Source organism: Caretta caretta, chromosome 2 (assembly GCF_965140235.1).
Source record: "Caretta caretta isolate rCarCar2 chromosome 2, rCarCar1.hap1, whole genome shotgun sequence".
NCBI classification, from domain to species: domain Eukaryota; kingdom Metazoa; phylum Chordata; order Testudines; family Cheloniidae; genus Caretta; species Caretta caretta.
Genome location: NC_134207.1, coordinates 194,392,995 through 194,411,745, shown reverse-complemented (window position 1 = coordinate 194,411,745; position 18,751 = coordinate 194,392,995). Strand labels below are relative to the sequence as shown.

Below are 18,751 nucleotides of genomic sequence, written 5' to 3'. Positions count from 1 at the left end.
TTTGTGGGTTCAATTCAAGGTGTTTGCTTTGCCCACTGAAGTCCTTAATGGTTCGGTCATGTTGTGTGCACTTAAGAGCCTATGTCTGCCTCTCCTTGTGCCATTACCCAAGACGTAGGCAAGCTGTTGGTTCTTACATTTGTTTGTCTGGAGCAGGTCATTCTCAGTAGAGGGCCCTCAACTCTGGAACATGATTTTCTTCTTGGCCTGACAAGCAAAGTTTGCATTTTTTAGGGCACACTGAAAGGCCAATAGATTTACTCTGATTTTTTTTTTTTAAAGGGGTAGTTGAATGTGATGGATTTTACTTTTTCTTTCTGATCCGGGGGGTCAGGGAGTTTAGCTACTATTGAACATGTTTACTTAATGTTAATATTACATGTAGCAAGAGGAATTTTGATTAGTGCACAATATCCATTTAAATAAGTAAGGTCAAGAAAATGGTAGCTTTATAATTCAGCACATAATTTCAGTTTTCTTCTTACACCTGTTCAGTGAAGAGAGTGAATGCTAAAATGTCAAAACGCAACGTATACATTATCTTAGTTTTACCTGCTTCTGCAAATTCACAAAAAGGAACTCCTGGTCTCTCTTCCTTGGAGTCTCTTGTTAGTATGTCAGCAACATATACACTCAATTTCTGAAGGTCACCAAAATTTTCACATCCTATTCTCATATTAACATACAAAGTTCCCAATTTGGCCCAGTCACTTTTTTCTTTACAGTGCTGTTAAAAGTCAAATAATAAATGTAAATAAGCTTGCTATAAAACATGATACAGTTATTAGTTATTATAACTCTGATGGTACAGCTGGCAGGAACTATTAGGTGTTCAAAATGCACCTTGTGCAAATTCTCCTCTTATATTCTCAAATATGTTATCTAACCGTCTGAACATTTCCCCCAATGATGTCTCAACCAGCTTTTATAGTAGGCTGTTTTATTGCTCTTATTTTGTCTAGATCAGATAAGAAAGTTAGTTTTTCCTAACTTTAATTTAAAAACAGTAATTCTTGTAATACATCTGACTAGCCACAAGTAGGTCATCCCCTCTTTTGTATATTTCCTTTCAAATTTTCATACTGTTTTAACTCCATTTCTCTATGATTCTATTAGTATCTCCTCAAGTATCATGTCTTCCAACCCCGTTTTCTTTGTCATTCTTCATGCTGTTTATTTCCAGCCTTTTTAAAGTGAAAACCCCCTAACTGAACGAAAATGAGGTCCCCATCACTACTGGCAAAGGAACATTAATAGTATTATATGCAATACCTCAGTATGCACATTCCAGGTATTTTGTTATAGCCTCACATTACAAGTTTTTATAATCTGCTTTCCATGTCTGTTATGCACGTTCAACCAACTCAAATGTTTTTCTGCAATGTTTCTATCACATTCTCCCATTTACTATTTTTGTTTAATATTGACCCTTTCCAAATGTATACAATTAGAGTTGTTTATCAAACCAGCCCTTCAAAATGTAAGTCTTTATTTTTCTTGTAGCATATATTGTGTTTGCTATACATGGAATTTCTGAATCATCTGAAAATTTGATCAAACTGATAGCCTCAAAAACCAGATAAATTTATAAACATATTTAATATCTTTTTCCAAAACATACACTCAAAGTTCTGTTCTACTCTGAAAAGTGACTTTAGAAGTGGTATTGTATGGTTTCATGTTTAGTGTGTCTCCATTTTCACACTGAATTTACTCAGTTTTACAAGTAAAGCATTATTAGAAGTAACATTTTCACTTGAAAATTGAGCAAATGTCATTTGGAAATAACTGATAAAAAACAAACCTCTTAATGTATATTTGTTTGGACACACTTTTCAGAGAACGATCACACATATATATCAGTTCTGGCGTATTTACTGCCCTCTAGGCAGATTAGGGCCTGGTCTACACTAGGAAATTAGGTCAGTATAACTATGTTGCTCAGGGGTGTGAAAATCCACATGCTGAGCGACGCAGTAAAACTGACCTAAGGTCTGGTGTAGACAGCACTAGGTCAGCAGGAGAATGCTCTCATCAACCTAGCTACCACCTCTCGGGGAGGTAGAGTACCTTTGCCAATGGGAGAAGCCCTCCCATTGGCACAGGTAGTGTCTTCACTGAAGTGCTCCAGTGGTGCAGCTGTCTCACTGTAATGGTTTATGTGCAGACAAGCCCTAGGGGTAGGTTTGAGGTTCAAAACCAGCCAATAACTACACAAGCTGGAACTCAGCTGCCCCTTCAAAACAGTTAGTTATACCATTTCCTATTTGAAATACAGGAATAAAGAGAATGGCGTTTGTTCCCAGAAAAAATGGTTACCTACCTTTCATAACTGTTGTTCTTCAAGATGTGTTGCTCATGTCCATTCCAAGTAGATCTCTGTGCACACGTGCACAGTCGTTGGAAGGTTTTTCCCTAGCGGTACCCATTGGGTCAGCTGTAGAGCTGCCTGGAGCAGTGCCTTTATGGCACTGTATATAGGTCCCTGATGACCCGCCGCCTCTTCAGTTCTGTCTTGCTGGATACTCTAAGAGAGGGAAGGCGCAGGGGGTGGGGGTGAGTGTCCTTGGAATGGACATGAACAGCACATCTCAAAGAACAAGTTACGAAAGGTAGGTAACTGTTTTTTCTTTAAGTGATTGCTCATGTCAATTCCAAGTAGGTGACTCCCAAGCAGTCCTCTGGAGAAGTCAGAGTTCACCAACTTGCAGACTGAAGCACTGCTCTACCAAATGCGGCATTGTCTCTAGCCTGCTGAGTGATGGTGAAGTGCAACATAAAGGTGTGAATCAACAACCACGTTACAGCCCTGCAGATGTCCTGAATGGGGGCCTGAGCCAGGAACACGGCAGAGGAAGTTTCCACTCTTGTAGAGTGCGCTGTCAATGGTGGAGCCGGAATGTTTGCCAAGTCATAGTACATCCTGATACAGGCTGTGACCCAAGAGGAGATTCTTTGGGATGAAACAGGAAGACCTTTCATCCTCTCAGCAATGGCCATGAAGAGCTGCGTCGACCTTCTAAACGGCTTTGTCCGCTCAATGTAAAAAGCTAGCATGCGTCTAACATACAGGGAATGGAGCATGCGTTCCCTGTTATCAGCATGTGGTTTGAGACAGAACACCGCCAGAAAGATGTCCTGATTCACATGAAATTGCGAGACTACCTTTGGGAGGAAAGCTGGGTGTTGTCATAACTGCACCTTGTCCTTATAAAACACGGAATAAAGGGGCTCGGACGTCAGAGCCTTGAGCTCAGACACTCTTCTGGCCAATATTATAGCCACTAGGAACGCTACTTTCCACGAAAGGTAAAGGAGAGAACAAATTACCAGAGGCTCGAAGGGAGGGCCCATCAGCCTAGAGAGCACCAAATTGAGAACCCATGGGGGGATTGGTTGCTTGAAGGTACAGTCTCTCTACACCCTTGAGAGAAGGGCCAATGATAGGGCTAGCAAACACTGAAGTGGCCCACTGCACCGGGGTGGAAAGCTGAAATCACAGCCAGGTGAATCTTTACTGACGATACTGCCAACCCCTGCTGCTTTTAACTGGAGTAAATAGTCCAGGATGAAGGGAATTGAGGTCTGCAATGGAGGAGTGCCCTTCTGAAGTGACCAAATGGAAAACCTCTTCCACTTAGCCAGATAAGTGGCATGAGTGGAAGGCTTTCTGCTGTCGAGGAGAACCTCCCTAACTGAGTCTGAGCATGCAAGCTCCAACAGGTTTAGCCATGGAGTTTCCATGCCGTGAAGTGGACAGACTCCATGTTTGGGTGCTAGAGGCGGCCGTGGTCCTGGGTGATCAAGTCCGGAACCAGGGGCAGAGTTATAAGTGTGTCCACAGACAGGTCCAGCAGTGCTGATGTGGCCACGGCAGAGCTACCAAGATTAATGACGCTTTGTCCTGTCAGACCTTGATGAGGATGAGACCTTTGTGGATGAGACAGAACGGTGGGAATGCATACAGCAGGCACCCTTTTCAGAAAAGGAGGAAGGCGTCCATGAGCAAGCCTTCACTGTGATTCGGGAAGGAGCAGAACTGCTGACACTTCCGTTGTGTCCTGTTCATGAGACAACAGGGAGAGCCCCATCTTTGGAAAATACTGATGGCAACATCCGGGCGAAGAGACCAAACATGGCCGTGAAAGGACCTGCTGAGGTGGTCAGCTAGTTCGTTCTGTGAACCCAGAAGATACGAGGCCTCCAATTGTAGTGAGTAGGCAGTGCAAAATTCCCACAGCTTGAGGGCTTCCTGACACAGGGGGGAGGAGCGAGCACCATCTTGTCTGTTTATATAAACATCGCTGTGGTGTTGTCCGTCAATACTGACGCACATCTGCCCTGAAAATGGGTTTGAAATGTATGGCAAGAAAGCCACACTGCACGCAGCTCCTTGATGTTGATAATGCAGCAAAAGTTCTGCCTGGGACCATAGACCTTGAGTCCTGAGGTCGCCTAAGTGCGCCCCCCATCCCATCTGTCAAGGTTCCTTTCCCACTCTGAACTCTAGGGTACAGATGTGGGGACCTGCTTGAAAACCCCTAAGCTTATTTTTACCTGCTTAGGTTAAAACTTCCCCAAGGTACAAACTATTTTACCTTTTGCCCTTGGACTTATTTGCTGCCACCACCAAGCGTCTAACAGCTATATAACAGGGAAAGAGCTCACTTGGAAACGTCTTCCCCCCCCAAACCCTACACCCCCTTTCCTGGGGAAGGCTTAATAAAAATCCTCACCAATTTGCATAGGGGAACACAGACCCAAATCCTTGGATCTTAAGAACAATGAAAAAGCAATCAGGTTCTTAAGAGAAGAATTTTAATAGAAGAAAAAGTAAAAAAATCACCTCTGTAAAATCAGGATGGTAAATACCTGATTCGAAACAGAGAATCCCTCTAGGCAAAACCTTAAGTTACAAAAAGACAAAAACAGGAATATACATTCCATTCAGCACAGCTTATTTTCTCAGCCATTTAAACAAAACAGAATCTAATGCATATCTAACTAGATTACTTACTAAGTTCTAAGACTCCATTCCTTTTCTGTTCCCGGCAAAAGCATCACACAGACAGAGAGAACCTTTGTTTTGTTGGATCATATTAAAGAAGTTCTGTATTAAAATCACAAATGAGTTTGATTCCCCATTGTTTAAATTCCAGGGTATTACTAATTAAGAGGTCTCTTGGTTTTTGGTACTGTTTCTCTCCCTTTATGTGTGAAACTTGCAAGTTGCTAGTTGTTTTAGTACATTCTAAGACAGAGTCTGTTCTCAAAGCAATTCTTTGCAACAACAACTATTCACATAGAGAGAGACTCAAAGGAATACTCTGTAACAATAGAAACAGCACCCAGACACTCCCCGCCCTTTTGCTGTATTCATCTCGCTTTGTTAACAATTGTGATTAAAATAGAGATAGAGGATGTATGTGGATGGATGCTTGGTGTGGATAATAACTGAATGATCAGGGAGGTGCCAGCCTAAGAATGCAGTGTCCATTGGCTGAAGAAGGCGTCAAGTGGAAATAACCAGAGGACCCCCGGAGGGCAGACTGGAATCTACCCAACAGCCTCAAGAATGGGAGAACCAAAGAACAAGGTAACATCTGGCAGCATGGAGCCTTCAGGAATGTGACATCTGCTGACTGATTCAACAACAGCATGATGAAGCAATTCCCACAGACTGGCATAGGAAGAAATTCCTATAAAAATAGACTCTAGAAACTGAGAACTTTGGAGTCTGATTCTGCAAACCAACTTCTAGGAGCATCAGATGTGCATCTGACAAGGCCCTGCTCCCTCCTCATGTCCAGGCCACCTGGCCAGTGGCTTGGCATGAGCAACTCTAAGGCTGGTAACTATGATAACAACCTTGCAGAACCTGTGTGTGTATGAATGAATGTGTGAATAAATATGGAATGGAATGTTATAGCTATAAACTAACTGCTTACTATGATTCTTTTTGTATTCACAATAAATGTGGTATTTTGCCTTTCCCCCTTTAACAAGATCCTTCTGGTTTTTATTTTATTGGTGTAACAGTTTCTCCCCCCCGCAGCTTTGAAAGTATCTTGTCTCCCCATTGGTCATTTTGGTCAGGTGCCAGCGAGGTTATCCTAGCTTCTTAACCCTTTATAGGTGAAAGGGTTTTTCCTCTGGCCAGGAGGGATTTTAAAGGTGTTTACCCTTCCCTTTATATTTATGACACCATTGCTGAAACATCCTTGACTAGTGACAGCGTCAGCTGAGGTTTGGAGAAGGGTATTACTGCACATAGTGTTTGTGGGTCAAGCCACCACCAGAGGGACTCGAGAACCTGAGGGGTAAGCGTGTCCAGATGGTCTCGGTTCAGCCTGTAGACCCGGGCCAGCCAACCCTGAAGGGGACAAAGCTGGGCAGTCTGGAGTGCTGTACCACATATGTGCAAGCAGCCATATGTTCCAGTAATTTTAGGCAATCCCGCACCATTGTGGTGGGGAATCTCCTGACACTCATGGCAAGGAAATGAGTTTCCGGAAGAAAAGCCCTGGCCTGGGTGGAGTCTAGCAGGGCTCCGATAAACTCTATCCTCTAAGTGGGGGTTATAGTTGACTTTGCCATGTTCAGAATGAGGCCAAGCCCGAGGAATGTCATGTGCACCAGACTCTCATGGGCCTCCACTTGGGCCTGAGATTGACCCTTGATTAGCCAGTTGTCCAGGTAGGGAAATACCTGCACCTGCTGCTTCCGTAGGAATGCTGCCATGACTGCCATGCACTTGGTGAATACCCGAGGGGCGCTGAGAGGCCGAAGGGGAGGACCATGAACCAGTAGTGGGTGGTGTTTACCATGAATCTAAGAAATCTTCTGTGGGATGGAATTACGGAGATGTGAAAATATGTGTCCTTCAAGTCTAGGGCAGCGTACCAGTACCCCAGATCCAGAGAGGGGATGATGGATGCCAGGGAGACCATGCGGAACTTCAGCTTCTTCATGAATCTGCTGAGGTTTCGCAGGTCTAAAATAGGCCTGAACCCACCCTTGGCCTTGGGAATTAGGAAATAACGGGAGAGAAACCCTTGCCCCTGAATTCCAGAGGGATCTCCTCTACTGCCCCGAGATGTAGGAGCACTTGCACCTCCTGCACTAGAAGTTGCTTGTGAGAAAGGTCCCTGAAGAGGGACGGGGCGGGTGGGTTGAGAATATCCCAATTCTGCCATGCTCAGGACCCACCGGTTTGAGGTTATTTGGGCCAAACCACGGTAGAAAAGAGACAGACTGTTCACAAAAGGTGGGAAAGGATCCGGGACGTGGACTGGTGCATTGCCCCTGGGCACACCTTCAAAAGTTTTACTGGAAGCCGGAGACTGCCTCGTCAAGCCTTTGCCCTGGTTCGAGGATGACTGAGGAGGCCTTTGCCTATTACTCATACCCCATTTCCTGCTATAGTCCTATCTCTGCTGAGAGGGGTAGAAGCAAGGCTGGGGCTGAGGCTTAAAATGCTTCCTCTGTGGGGCTGGCATGTGGAGGCCCACTGACTTTAAGGTTGCCCTAGAGTCTTTTAAGCTATGAAGCCTAGAATCCATCTTTTCTGCGAACAGACCTGAGCTGTCAAAGGGCAAGTCCTGAACGGTCTGCTGTACCTCTGGTGGGAGGCCTGACACCTGCAGCCACAAGTTTCAGCACATAACAATGGCAGTGGACATTGTGCGGGTGGCCAAGTTCACCACAGCCTGCAAGGAAGTCCTTGCAATCGCCTTACCCTCGTTGATAACAACTCCAAAGTTGGAACGGGAGCCTGTTGGCAGGAGCTCCTAAAACTTGGACAGAGAGTTCCAAGAATTAAAATGATAGCAGCTGAGCACCCGCTTGCTGATTAGCCATTTGAAGCTGGAGCCCCCCCGATGGAATAGACCTTACGGCCAAAGAGGTCCAGCTTCTTTGCCTCTTTGGATTTTGGCAGAGGGCCTTGCTGTCCTTGCCTTTTCTTGGTGTTGACCACGTACACTATCAACGTACCCGATTGAGGGTGGATGAAGAGGTATTCATACCCCTTGGAGGGTACAAAGTATTTTCTTTCTACCCCTTGCAGTGGGCAGAATAGAGACGGGAGTTTGGCAGAGGATCTTTGTGATATTACGAATGGACTTGATCAAGGAAAAGGCCACCCTTGACAGCCCTTTTGGCGTCAGAATATCCACCATGGGATCTGTCTTCTGACACCTCCTCTGCATGAAGACCTAGGTTTTGAGCTACTCTTCTAAGCAGCTCTTGATAAGCCCTATTGTCCATGGCTGGCAAAGAGGCAGACAAGCCTGCTACTGCCTTGTCTGGGGAAGATGATGAAGATGCCCCTATGGGCACAGGTTCCTCCTGACCCTCCAATTCATGGGGTTCCTCCCTACCACGATGCAGTCTATATGGTGGCAGGCATGGTGCCAGCTGTCAACTGTGGTGCCGGGTTGGGTGTCAGGTTCCGATCCTTTTGGAGGTTCCCTTACCATTGAGGAAGATGGGGGGCCCCGCCTGTCTGAGGCAACAGACAAGAACCTGGAGCTTCGGAGCCTGCCATTGAGAAGGCCAGAGTATCATAGGGACCTGGTGTGCCTCCTCCCGCTGGGAACGAGAATGGTGCTGGCTCTACCTGGAGATATATGACTCCAATTCCAAAGTGGAGTCCGACCTTGAGGACCACGGGGGTGCTGTGAGGGATGGTGCCGTAGAGCGGTGCCAAGGAGAATGGTGCCCCGGTGAGGGGGACCATTGCCAAAGCATGGCCGGGTTGCCCTTGGAGAGTATTGTCCCCTTGTGCAGTCCTGGCACTGGTTCCGGTGCCATAGACTGCTGGGCCGTCTCCTCTATAAGGTCCCTTGTGGCCTCAAATGTATCTGGGGTAGATGGCATATCCAACTCCCTCACCTGGCTCTCCCACGCCAGGGAGTCCAATAGGACTCGACGGTCCTGCCTGAGTGACCAGAGTCAATAGTGCCAGTTTCGCCTGAGCCGGAGCTGAATGTCCCAGCACAGGATGCACTCTGCGGGCCCCATTGTGCTCCACGGCTTTAACTGTTGGAGAAGCCCCCTCTTGGCTCTTCTTTGCTTCTTATGCGGCACCAGTGAATGTGACCAGTGCCGAGAGATAGCCGAAGTTGTCTTTCATGATGGAGAGTGTTCGTGCTGAAAGTCTCTGGGTTCCAGGTCCTTTGCTGGTGCCGCGGCCTCTCTTACTGGGCCAGTGCGTGCCAAACTGAAGTGCTGGGTTTCGGCACCAACACAGGCTCTGACGGCTAAGGGTGAAGAGCCAACTCCATAAGGAGAAGTTTAAGTCTGAAATCCCTCTCCTTTTATTTTCTTGGGTGGAAGCTCCTGTAGATCCTACATCAGTCTGATGGGCTTCCCCCACACACTTTAAGCAGGAGTTGTGAGAATCTCCCCAGGCATAGGCTTCTGACAGGACCCCCACGCTTAGAAGCCTTGAGACCGAGGCATTCCCTGGTCCCCAAAAGGGAAAGCATGGGGGGGCGGTGAAAGCCCCCAACAAAGACTTAACTACTAACTACACTAAAAATCTAACAATACTATGCTAATAAAACTATTTACAAAACAAAAAAAGAGAATGCTAGGGAATCACTTGCCCAAGGCAAGAGAGTAAAAGAAGCTCCAATGACTGTCACTACCAGTAAGAAGGAACTGAAGAGGCGGCGGGTTGGCAGGGCCCTGCATACACCACCATAAAGGCGCCTCTCTGCGGGGGGGGGGGGGGTTTCCACAGCCTACCCAACAGGTACCGCTAGGGGAAAAATCTTCGGACAACTGTGCAAGTGGCGCACACACACCTACTTGGAATTGACATGAGCAATCACTCGAAGAAGAACTGAAGGTGCTGTTCTTAGACTCTCTGCATTCAGCCTTGTTATGCACAGATAGAGTGATCTCTCTTTCAACAGCAGACTGTCATTTATTATTCCTGTCAATGGCCTGATTCAGAATATTGCTTAAAATACAAATATCTTCACTGGTTTTCAAAAGCAACAGTTTTATCTACTTTCTACATTCAATGATATATGCTTAAACTCAAGGAGGGCAATTATGCTCCCAACTGGAACCAATATGCAAATTCAATGCTCCTACCAATCTCATCAAATTAGCAATGATTCCCTTTTAATATAACCAAAATAATACATTGTGGGGATAAATTAATGCCTGACATCTGAAACTTCAAATTACCAGGAATACTGATTTGTTGATATGTTCAATAGCAATTACATCACCATCCTCCATTCCTAATACAAACCAAATGCATATATAGTGCTCACATGTTGCATAACCCATGAGAATTATAGAAACCTGGTTTCCTACTAGAGAAGTATACAATACTGTGTACCACACAGTGCTCTTACCTTGTGATTTGTCTATTACAGCACTTCAACTAATCTAGGTAATTTTTTTTAATGAAAAAAATTCAAGAAGGGTAATGTAATAATTATCATTCATAATAGACAAGGAAAGGAAGTTTGATGGAAAACAAATCAAAATCCACTGCAAATTCTGTTAACTAGAAAAGTTTTTAACCCTTGTGCATGGCAGTCACTGTAGTATGTATGTATTTGTGGCATGTCTAAGGTGCTTAACTCTGGAATTCAAGCATTGCATAGTACTAGGACCGAGGTGCCAGATAAATATTTAAAGATTATGAAGGAATTTTCAGTTAAGAGCTCTGCTCTCTGATGTGTGGATCAGGTGCTCTTCATAGGTGTTTTACATCCTCATCTTTTCCTCCCACCTTATTTTTCCTTTCATGAGGAATGCAAGATTATGATGTCATTGTAAGACGACTTCTGAAGAGGTATATCTCACATCATGGCTTAAACATAGTTAGACTCTAAGATTCAGCAGGTAGTCCTATAGTTTAGGGCCTTCTATTCTGGATGCCCTGCCTTCTATTAGGTGGGTTTTCTACCCTTGTCACACTCAGATTCACTACCTCCAATGAATTTAGTGTCTTGGTGGGTTACAACAGAGAAATTGTCTGTAAAAGAACAAGCTGGAGTAGGGCAAAGGGCCTTAAAGATTAGGACCACAATCTTGGATTGGAACTGAAGTTAAATGGGGAGCAAATGGGACACTGACATTTGTTGTTGCTGGTCTTTCCTCCATAGGAGGCAGGCAGCTGTATGTTGCATGAATCAGAACTTCTAAGTGGCCTTCTTCTTTAGCCCTAGGTAAAGCAAGTCACAGTACTCAAACTGGGAGATGAAAGAGTGGAGCACAACTGTCTGGTCCGCATCTGAGAGGAATTGGCACACTCTCCTTCCCAGCAGAAGGGGGAAGACAATCTTTCTTTTTACTATTGCTGTGTGTGTCTAGGAGCACTGGTAAACCCAACTTGAGCCCACCACAGTGCACTAGTTTGATAACTGGTGTTCAAAAACTCTCAATAGTGGATGGGGATAGAGGTCTCTGATATAGAAAGACACTGAAAAAGAAGAGACAGATTGAGCTTTGAGAGAACTCTTGGAAATGTAAAGCAGTTACCATTCACAATTCTCTCAGAAATATCAGACAGGAATGAATCAAGCCAGCTTCGTGCTTCATCATCTATTCCAGCTGTCTCATATGTGAGGCCATTTCAAACAATGCTGTAAAATCAGCAGCTGCAGTGTGCGTTCTCTCACCAGAGGTTGGCTGAAATGCTTGTGTAGTACTCTCATGCTCCTGTTCAGTATGAAGCTGCTTCATGCTGATTAAGTGCTATGAAGTGTCAGTAACCTGAGCCCCTCAAAATAGGAGGGGTTTTGATTCTTCATCATGACATTAATTGGGGTGCATTAAAGGTTCTCCCCTCCTATTTAACAAGAAACCTCCATCCACTATTTCCTTAAATTCTTGCTCAAATGCACACCAGCTTTGGGGACAGTTCTTTAAAAACCACAGTATTACTGTCAGTGCAAACAACAGATACTACAAAATAAAATACGTATTAATAAAAAAAATCACATTGCTGCTCTTATTTATAATTCGTTAACCATTATCACTCCAAATAGGCCCCTTTTGGAATCGTTTTTTGCATAAGACATGAATCGTATTAATTGTAAGTGAATATAAAAAGTATATTCTTGTTAAGGAATGATACACCATGACAAATCAAAAGCTGTCATACAATTGTTTCAGACAAAAACAACAAAATTTATTAGGCTCCTTGGAGGCTCTATTTCAATTAAACTCATTATCTTCCTGGTAGCACCATAATCTTAGCTCTCAGCACTAAGTAATGTAGATCTTGTAGAGCTTTAGGTATTTGTTATGTTACCTCCTATTCTAGGAGGTGCTTGAATCTGAATTGTGGTATTGTCAGATAAAAAGTTCTCAGTTTACATTAACGTTTTAAAAAGGTAAACTGAACCACTTGCTATTAAAGAAAAATAGTTTGAAATCCAAAGTCATTTAAGACAAAGACAATCTACAAATATCCATAACATTAAAGCCCCATTGACACATCACTTTATAACAAAGATGGTCTTCTAACTGGAGGTTAGCCATCCTTGTCTACAATTTTGCTTTGACTAAAGGAACATATTTTCATATTCTTAATAGCCTTCAAAGTAAAAGTAACTAACATTCCTTTATGACTGACAAAACATTGCTACACTCTATGACTTTAAAGAAATAAAACCAGCTACTACACTAACAAAAACAAACGGATTAAGTACTATATATTTTGTATGGTTAGTTCTGAAATTTGTTTCCAAAAACTAAATGCTCATACTGTACCTGAATTTCAGCTATTGCCAAATTTAAGTCACAAAGCCAGTTCTTTTTAAATTTTCTTGCCTGGAACCTTCAACAAGAGAAAATTGTTAATTATAGTTACCTGTTTAAGATTATAGTACTTTGTATTATCACTTAAAAAAAAAAAGCACTGTTTTCAGTCCTAGATCATTACCTTTTTAACCCTCCAGCACCATGGATTTACATACACCGCTCAAGAGGGAAAAGACAAATATATTTAATCGTATTAACAATGTTATTTGTGCTTCAACAGTGTACTATTGTAATGAATACTACACAAATCATTTTCAACAAATATTTTACTAGACTACGTATCATATTTCTCATAAATATTATTCTAGTGAGAAAATTATTTCCACAGAAAAAGGCACTCACTTGCAATAGAAAAGATTTATCTTAATGTAACTATTAATGAAAAGGCAGTGATAAGACAAAATGTAAACTGAGTTTCGCATATCCCACTAAGTTCTATAACAGTCTCAAATTATGTCAAATTACACAAAGTGTGAACTAGTGAACAGAGCAAGAGCCTGGTTGTAAGGTGTTTTTTTCTGGCTCTGCAACTGACATTCTGTGACACCGTGCACAGCATACTTAATTGTGCATCAGCTTCCTTATCTGTAAAAATGATACAACCTACCTCACATAGGTGTTGCAAATAATTTAAAACACTGAGTTCATTAGATGATTTTTCCAGGGTCACACCATAATTTGTGCATGCTATTCCCAGCTGTGCTACTCAGATTTAATAATCATGAATGCTGTGGAAAATCTAATAAATAAACAAAAATCCTGGCCTTCTGATTCCCATTACTTGGCGTTAGCACTCTCCATTAAACTGGCAGCCCTTTTAATATCATGAAAATGTAGTTATTGAATAATTAAACTTCTCATTTTTGTAGAAAGTGTATAAAACATGCACCTTTTTACCATGCTTTCTAATTAGCAACAAATCCAAAAAATGGAATGTACTTTGTCTGTTCTTTACATAATTTTGTATTAAATGAAAACCAGAAGAAACCATTAAATATATTTTGCACATTAACTGTAAAATAACTCCCTAAACTAAATACGCACCTTGATTTCATGTTCAAAACAACATTAATTTCTTGACTGGAAACTTGCAGTTGGTGAAGGAACTTAATAATACAGTTAAAATGTTCATGCTCAAAAACCATCCCAGCATCAAAAAGCTGTAGCATCAAAAGAAAAAATGCAGATGTACATACAAATTAGCATCTCTGAAATATTTCCAGAACCAAGCACAATGGAGGCTATAAAATATAGCATAAGAAATAAAGGTGGGAGAGAAGAGTTTAAAAAAATAAGAGATAAAGAGAAACCTGTACAAAGAACCTAGCTACATTAGAGAAAAGATGCTTGTTTTAATTCAATCTTTAAAAGTAGGCAAAATCTTTTTGTGAAACTGCCATACAGGAGGAGACAATGGAAAAAAAAGTCATACCTTACAAAAGGTATCTATTAATGAAGGCACAGCATCTCTTATATTCATGGAAGCCACATGCTCAAACACCTTCAGGACTACATCAACAGCTGGCTAAATAAAAAAAATATAGTATTTTAAAAAAATTCTAACAGTTTTATCATTTGTCTCCAGTAAAGATTTTAGAGTTTTCAATAATAGTAGTTTATGAGTTGCCTTATGCAGAGTTTTGTTTTTCAGAACTGAGCCCACGTAAACAAAACAGAAAACTTAGTACAGTTAACTTCATGAGTTTTAGGAGAATTATGATCCCATGAATCCAACAGACTTTCAAAATGTTTCATGGTCACTTACCAGCATTTTAATCATTACAGCAACATTTAACAACTGAAATACTTCTTTCAACAAACAACACTTGATCAAAGAAATGAGAAGATCATTCAGCACTTGTGAATCAAAATGCACACCAGGAGTTACTTCTCTGTAGTAATTCATAAATATCTGGACTGAAAGAAAAAAAATGAAACAGTCAATTCTATTTTCAGGTATCTGAAATTCTTAAATATTTAAATAACTTATTTTCTGAAACTGAAGTTATTTAATACAGGCACTATATTAAAATACAAAAGTGAAAACAAAATATTTTGCAATAAATTCTGAGTTAGTTGTGATAATGGGAGCCAGACTGACTCAGATTCCTGAATTATCCATAAAACAGATACTGTAAAAGGATCAGCAGTACTATACTATATTGTCACGCAGACGAGCCTCTACCATGCACTGGAGAACACTTAAGAGAAGGTAGAGTTCAACCTCCATATCCATTTAGTGACTGGCAACTCTACTGAGATGGATGAGAAAGATACAGTGCAAACTGAGATGGTGGTTATGTCATGTCAACACCTGTCCACTAACTGGACCTATTTCACACAGGCCACACAAGTGTCAGACAGCAATCACTTTTTGTCAATCCCCAAATCAGGTATTAATCAGAGAGAATACTAGAGATTAAAAGATCCATATTCTATTATCAATCCTCAGAGCCATTCAGCTTTGCTCATCATATTTTCATTGATCACAGAAACTATCAATGAAAAAGATATTACTAGAAGATCTATTACTATTCTACAGTAAATTTAGTCCAGCCTCACTGGAAATACAGGGAATCTGACTAGAGCACTTGTTCCAACTGATTTAAAGTGCCCCAAATAATATGGCTTCACCACTTTGGGAAGACAATTTAGCAACACCTCCCATTGTCAGCAAGCATTCCACCTGACATTAAGTTTATGTTTCCTCTCAAAGAAACACTGTCAACTTAAAGTCAGCCTTCCATCTGAATACTTTTCATCTACTACTGTAACTAAGATTGCTAAAAATGAAATAGAGAAAAACTGTCAATGCACTTTGTGTCTCAGACAACATTTGGCATTTGTGTGAGCCTTCTACGTAAAAACAGGAAAGAGAAAAACATTTTAACACACAAGACAATGATTTATTTGACCAAAATTGGCAGAGACTTAGAAACATTATATTCCCTGAATCTGCTATTTTTTTAAAACTAAACAGATTTCAAGTTCAATTTGATCCCATTACTCCCAGTTATAATTCTCCTGTTCCTTGTGTACCAATCTTTATGGCTGTAGGCCTGCAACTGAATAATGTGAGCAGAGAATTCCACTGAAGTCAATGGAGCTCTGTATGCATACATAGGTATTTCTATATGGATCTGATTCCAGGATCAGGGCCTAAAATTGCTGTCCATCCTTAGCATTTGCACCCTTCAAATACCTGTACAGCGTTATATTCTTCACACTATCTCAGAAGCCACGCTATGCACATTTAGCTTTTTTAGTCTTCATCAGAAATCCATTCCTTCAACATTCTTATCCCTATTCTTTAAACTCCCTGTTGTGATGTCATGAGATGGAAAAATATAAAAAAACCTGAATGTATCTGGAATCAAATACTAAAATGCCTTAATCATAATTGTATGGTTACTGCTTGGTATCATTACAGGGCAGAGTTAAAGTTGTTTGGGTGCCTTAACTGCAAATTTTAACCTTAACATGTTTGAATTTCTTTTAAATGTAACCTTAACCCTGAATTTCCTAGGTTTGTAATGCTTGGTTTTGGAATGATTACATCCCTGTATTTTTTATCTTTAAGTGTTGATATGCACTCTCAACTTAACTTTATCTTAGCATAGTTTGTATGGGAATACATTTAGGACCACGTACAGCCATCAATCTACAGCAAAGCTCCCAATGTCAATGAGAGGTTTGCACAAAAAAAGGACCAATCATGATTCTCATGCATTAACTAACTTGTAGTTATCATTACTCATTGTGATTTCACATGACTAGTCTCTCTCTCTGCTCATGGCTCCTGTCCCAGACTTACTTTATAAAACACTGTATTACACATTCATTTTCTGTTATACCATACCTGAACGTTGTAGCAAACTTGATTCATTGATATTTATATACGTCTTAAGTATTGCCATGCAAATCTAGAACATAAGCAGAATCCATTACAACAATGTAAGATGTATTCCAACATATGAGTAGTCTGAATGTCAATTTTATACTGCAAGTAAGCATTAGGTTGCTTCTGGTTGTTTAAATTACATATGACAATGCATGCATGATAAACTAGTTGGCCTATAGTCAAAGCAGCGCTAAAGCAAGACAGATACTTTCAACTTTAAAAGGTTTTAAATGGCTGCTTTGGGACCTTTCTGAGGGAATTGTTGGGAATAACTGCATATGTGTATAAATAGACCTATATCAGAATTTCCCAACAGATATTTGCATCAAGCAGGAGAAAAGATTACCACACAGATATTTGCATCAAGCAGAAAATAAAAAAGGCTACCATGGTATTACCAGAGTTCACTAAAAGGTGAAAACAGGCATTCAGGGAAGGGAACAGAAAAGGGTAGAAAACACAAGTGTGGAAGAAAAGATGTACAGAGACTCCAAGTCAAAAGGATGTCCAGAAATAAAACGGAGACACATGCACATATTACCTTTTTCCCCATAAAGCAATATAAGGTAAGGCATGTAAGGGAGCTCAGAAAATTGATTTGAAGTTATTTCACTAGAGACCAATGCCAGTGATAAAGAGCCTTTTAAAATAATTATTTTGCAAGATTAAAATTAGGTTTTAAAATATTGTCAAGAATTTCATTTGACGATCTTAAAATGCTTTATAACACTAATGAATTTAGCTTTGCAATATAAAAGTATTCCCCTGTAATTTTACAGATGAAGAAACCAAGGCCAGTCAGATTAAAAGGACACTGTCAACTTGAAATCTTGTATGCAGTGTTGTTGTAGCCCTGAGACAAGAAGGTGGGTGAGGTAATATCTTGTATCAGACAGTTTTCCATTGGTGAGGGAGACAAGCTTTCAAGCTCTGTGTAAACTTGAAAGCTTGTCTCTCTCACCAACAGAAGTTGGTCCAATAAGAGATATTACCTCACCCACCTTGGAAAAGAGGAGACTAAGGGGAGATATGATAGAGATATATAAAATCATGAGTGGTGTGGAGAAAGTGGATAAGGAAAAGTTATTTACTTGTTCCCATAATATAAGAACTAGGGGCCACCAAATGAAATTAGTGGGTAGCAGGTTTAAAACAAATAAAAGGAAGTTCTTCTTCACTCAGCGCACAGTCAGCCAGTAGAACTCCTTGCCTGAGGAGGTTGTGAAGGCTAAGACTATAACAGGGTTTAAAAGAGAACTGGAGGTTAAGTCCATTAATGGCGTCCCTAGCGTCTGTTTGTCAGAGGGTGGAGATGGATGGTAGGAGAGAGATCACTAGATCATTACCTGTTAGGTTCGCTCCCTCTGGGGCACCTGGCATTGGCCACTGTCGGTAGACAGGATACTGGGCTGGATGGACCTTTGGTCTGACCCAGTATGGCCATTCTTATGTTCTCCTTCTCTCTCTCTCTCTAACTTGAAATCTTGTCAGTTAAAAAAAAAGTTTCAGGTACAATTGCCTTTTCAATTTTTGTGGATTTACAACACATTCCCTTATATTTAAATGTCTTTTGCTCCCCTATCGTTCTGTGAAAGACCCAAAAAAGGGAACTGACTGACTATTCCAGCAAATAGTGAGACTAAAAATACATAAGTATGCTATCAAATATACAAAGTGCATTTTTTTTGCTGTATCCTTCATGTTAGACTTGTTTGTTACTTGTAGCAACTACAAGAAACAAAAAATAGACAGTTTAATTTTGAAGTTGATGTGTCCCTTCCAGTACCTTGTCGAAGGTGACACAGTGAGTTAATGTCAGAACCTGAGCAATGACTTAACCATAAGTCAATCTTTCTTCTCTAAAAAAAATGAACATCTGCAGATCAGCAAGGCTGATAGTCAAAGAACCAGACACTCTTAACACTTTAGAATTTTAGTACTCCAATTTATTATAAATAAAACTTATTCAGAACATCAAAAATAATAGTTTGTATTTAATTTTTTTAGTAGCTATTAGTACCACCTTTTGTTAAGGTATAAAAAGTTCCCTTT

The 18,751-nt window shown here is 41.1% G+C and overlaps 1 protein-coding gene across 6 annotated transcripts in view; it reads right to left on the bottom strand.

Moving 5' to 3' along the window:
* The window catches only part of TOPAZ1 (testis and ovary specific TOPAZ 1), a 101,781-nt gene that overhangs the window by 33,466 nt on the left and 49,564 nt on the right, over positions 1-18,751 (bottom strand). For 5 of the 6 annotated variants that reach the window (XM_048838661.2, XM_048838657.2, XM_048838658.2 and 2 more), the window contains 6 exons: positions 16,658-16,721; positions 14,564-14,715; positions 14,231-14,323; positions 13,843-13,958; positions 12,748-12,814; positions 553-727 (listed from right to left, as the gene is read on the bottom strand). In XM_048838661.2, coding sequence (XP_048694618.2) covers positions 553-727; positions 12,748-12,814; positions 13,843-13,958; positions 14,231-14,323; positions 14,564-14,715; positions 16,658-16,721 — 667 coding nt within the window. The remainder of the gene's footprint in view (positions 1-552; positions 728-12,747; positions 12,815-13,842; positions 13,959-14,230; positions 14,324-14,563; positions 14,716-16,657; positions 16,722-18,751) is intronic. The other variant, XM_048838662.2, reaches the window with a different exon arrangement.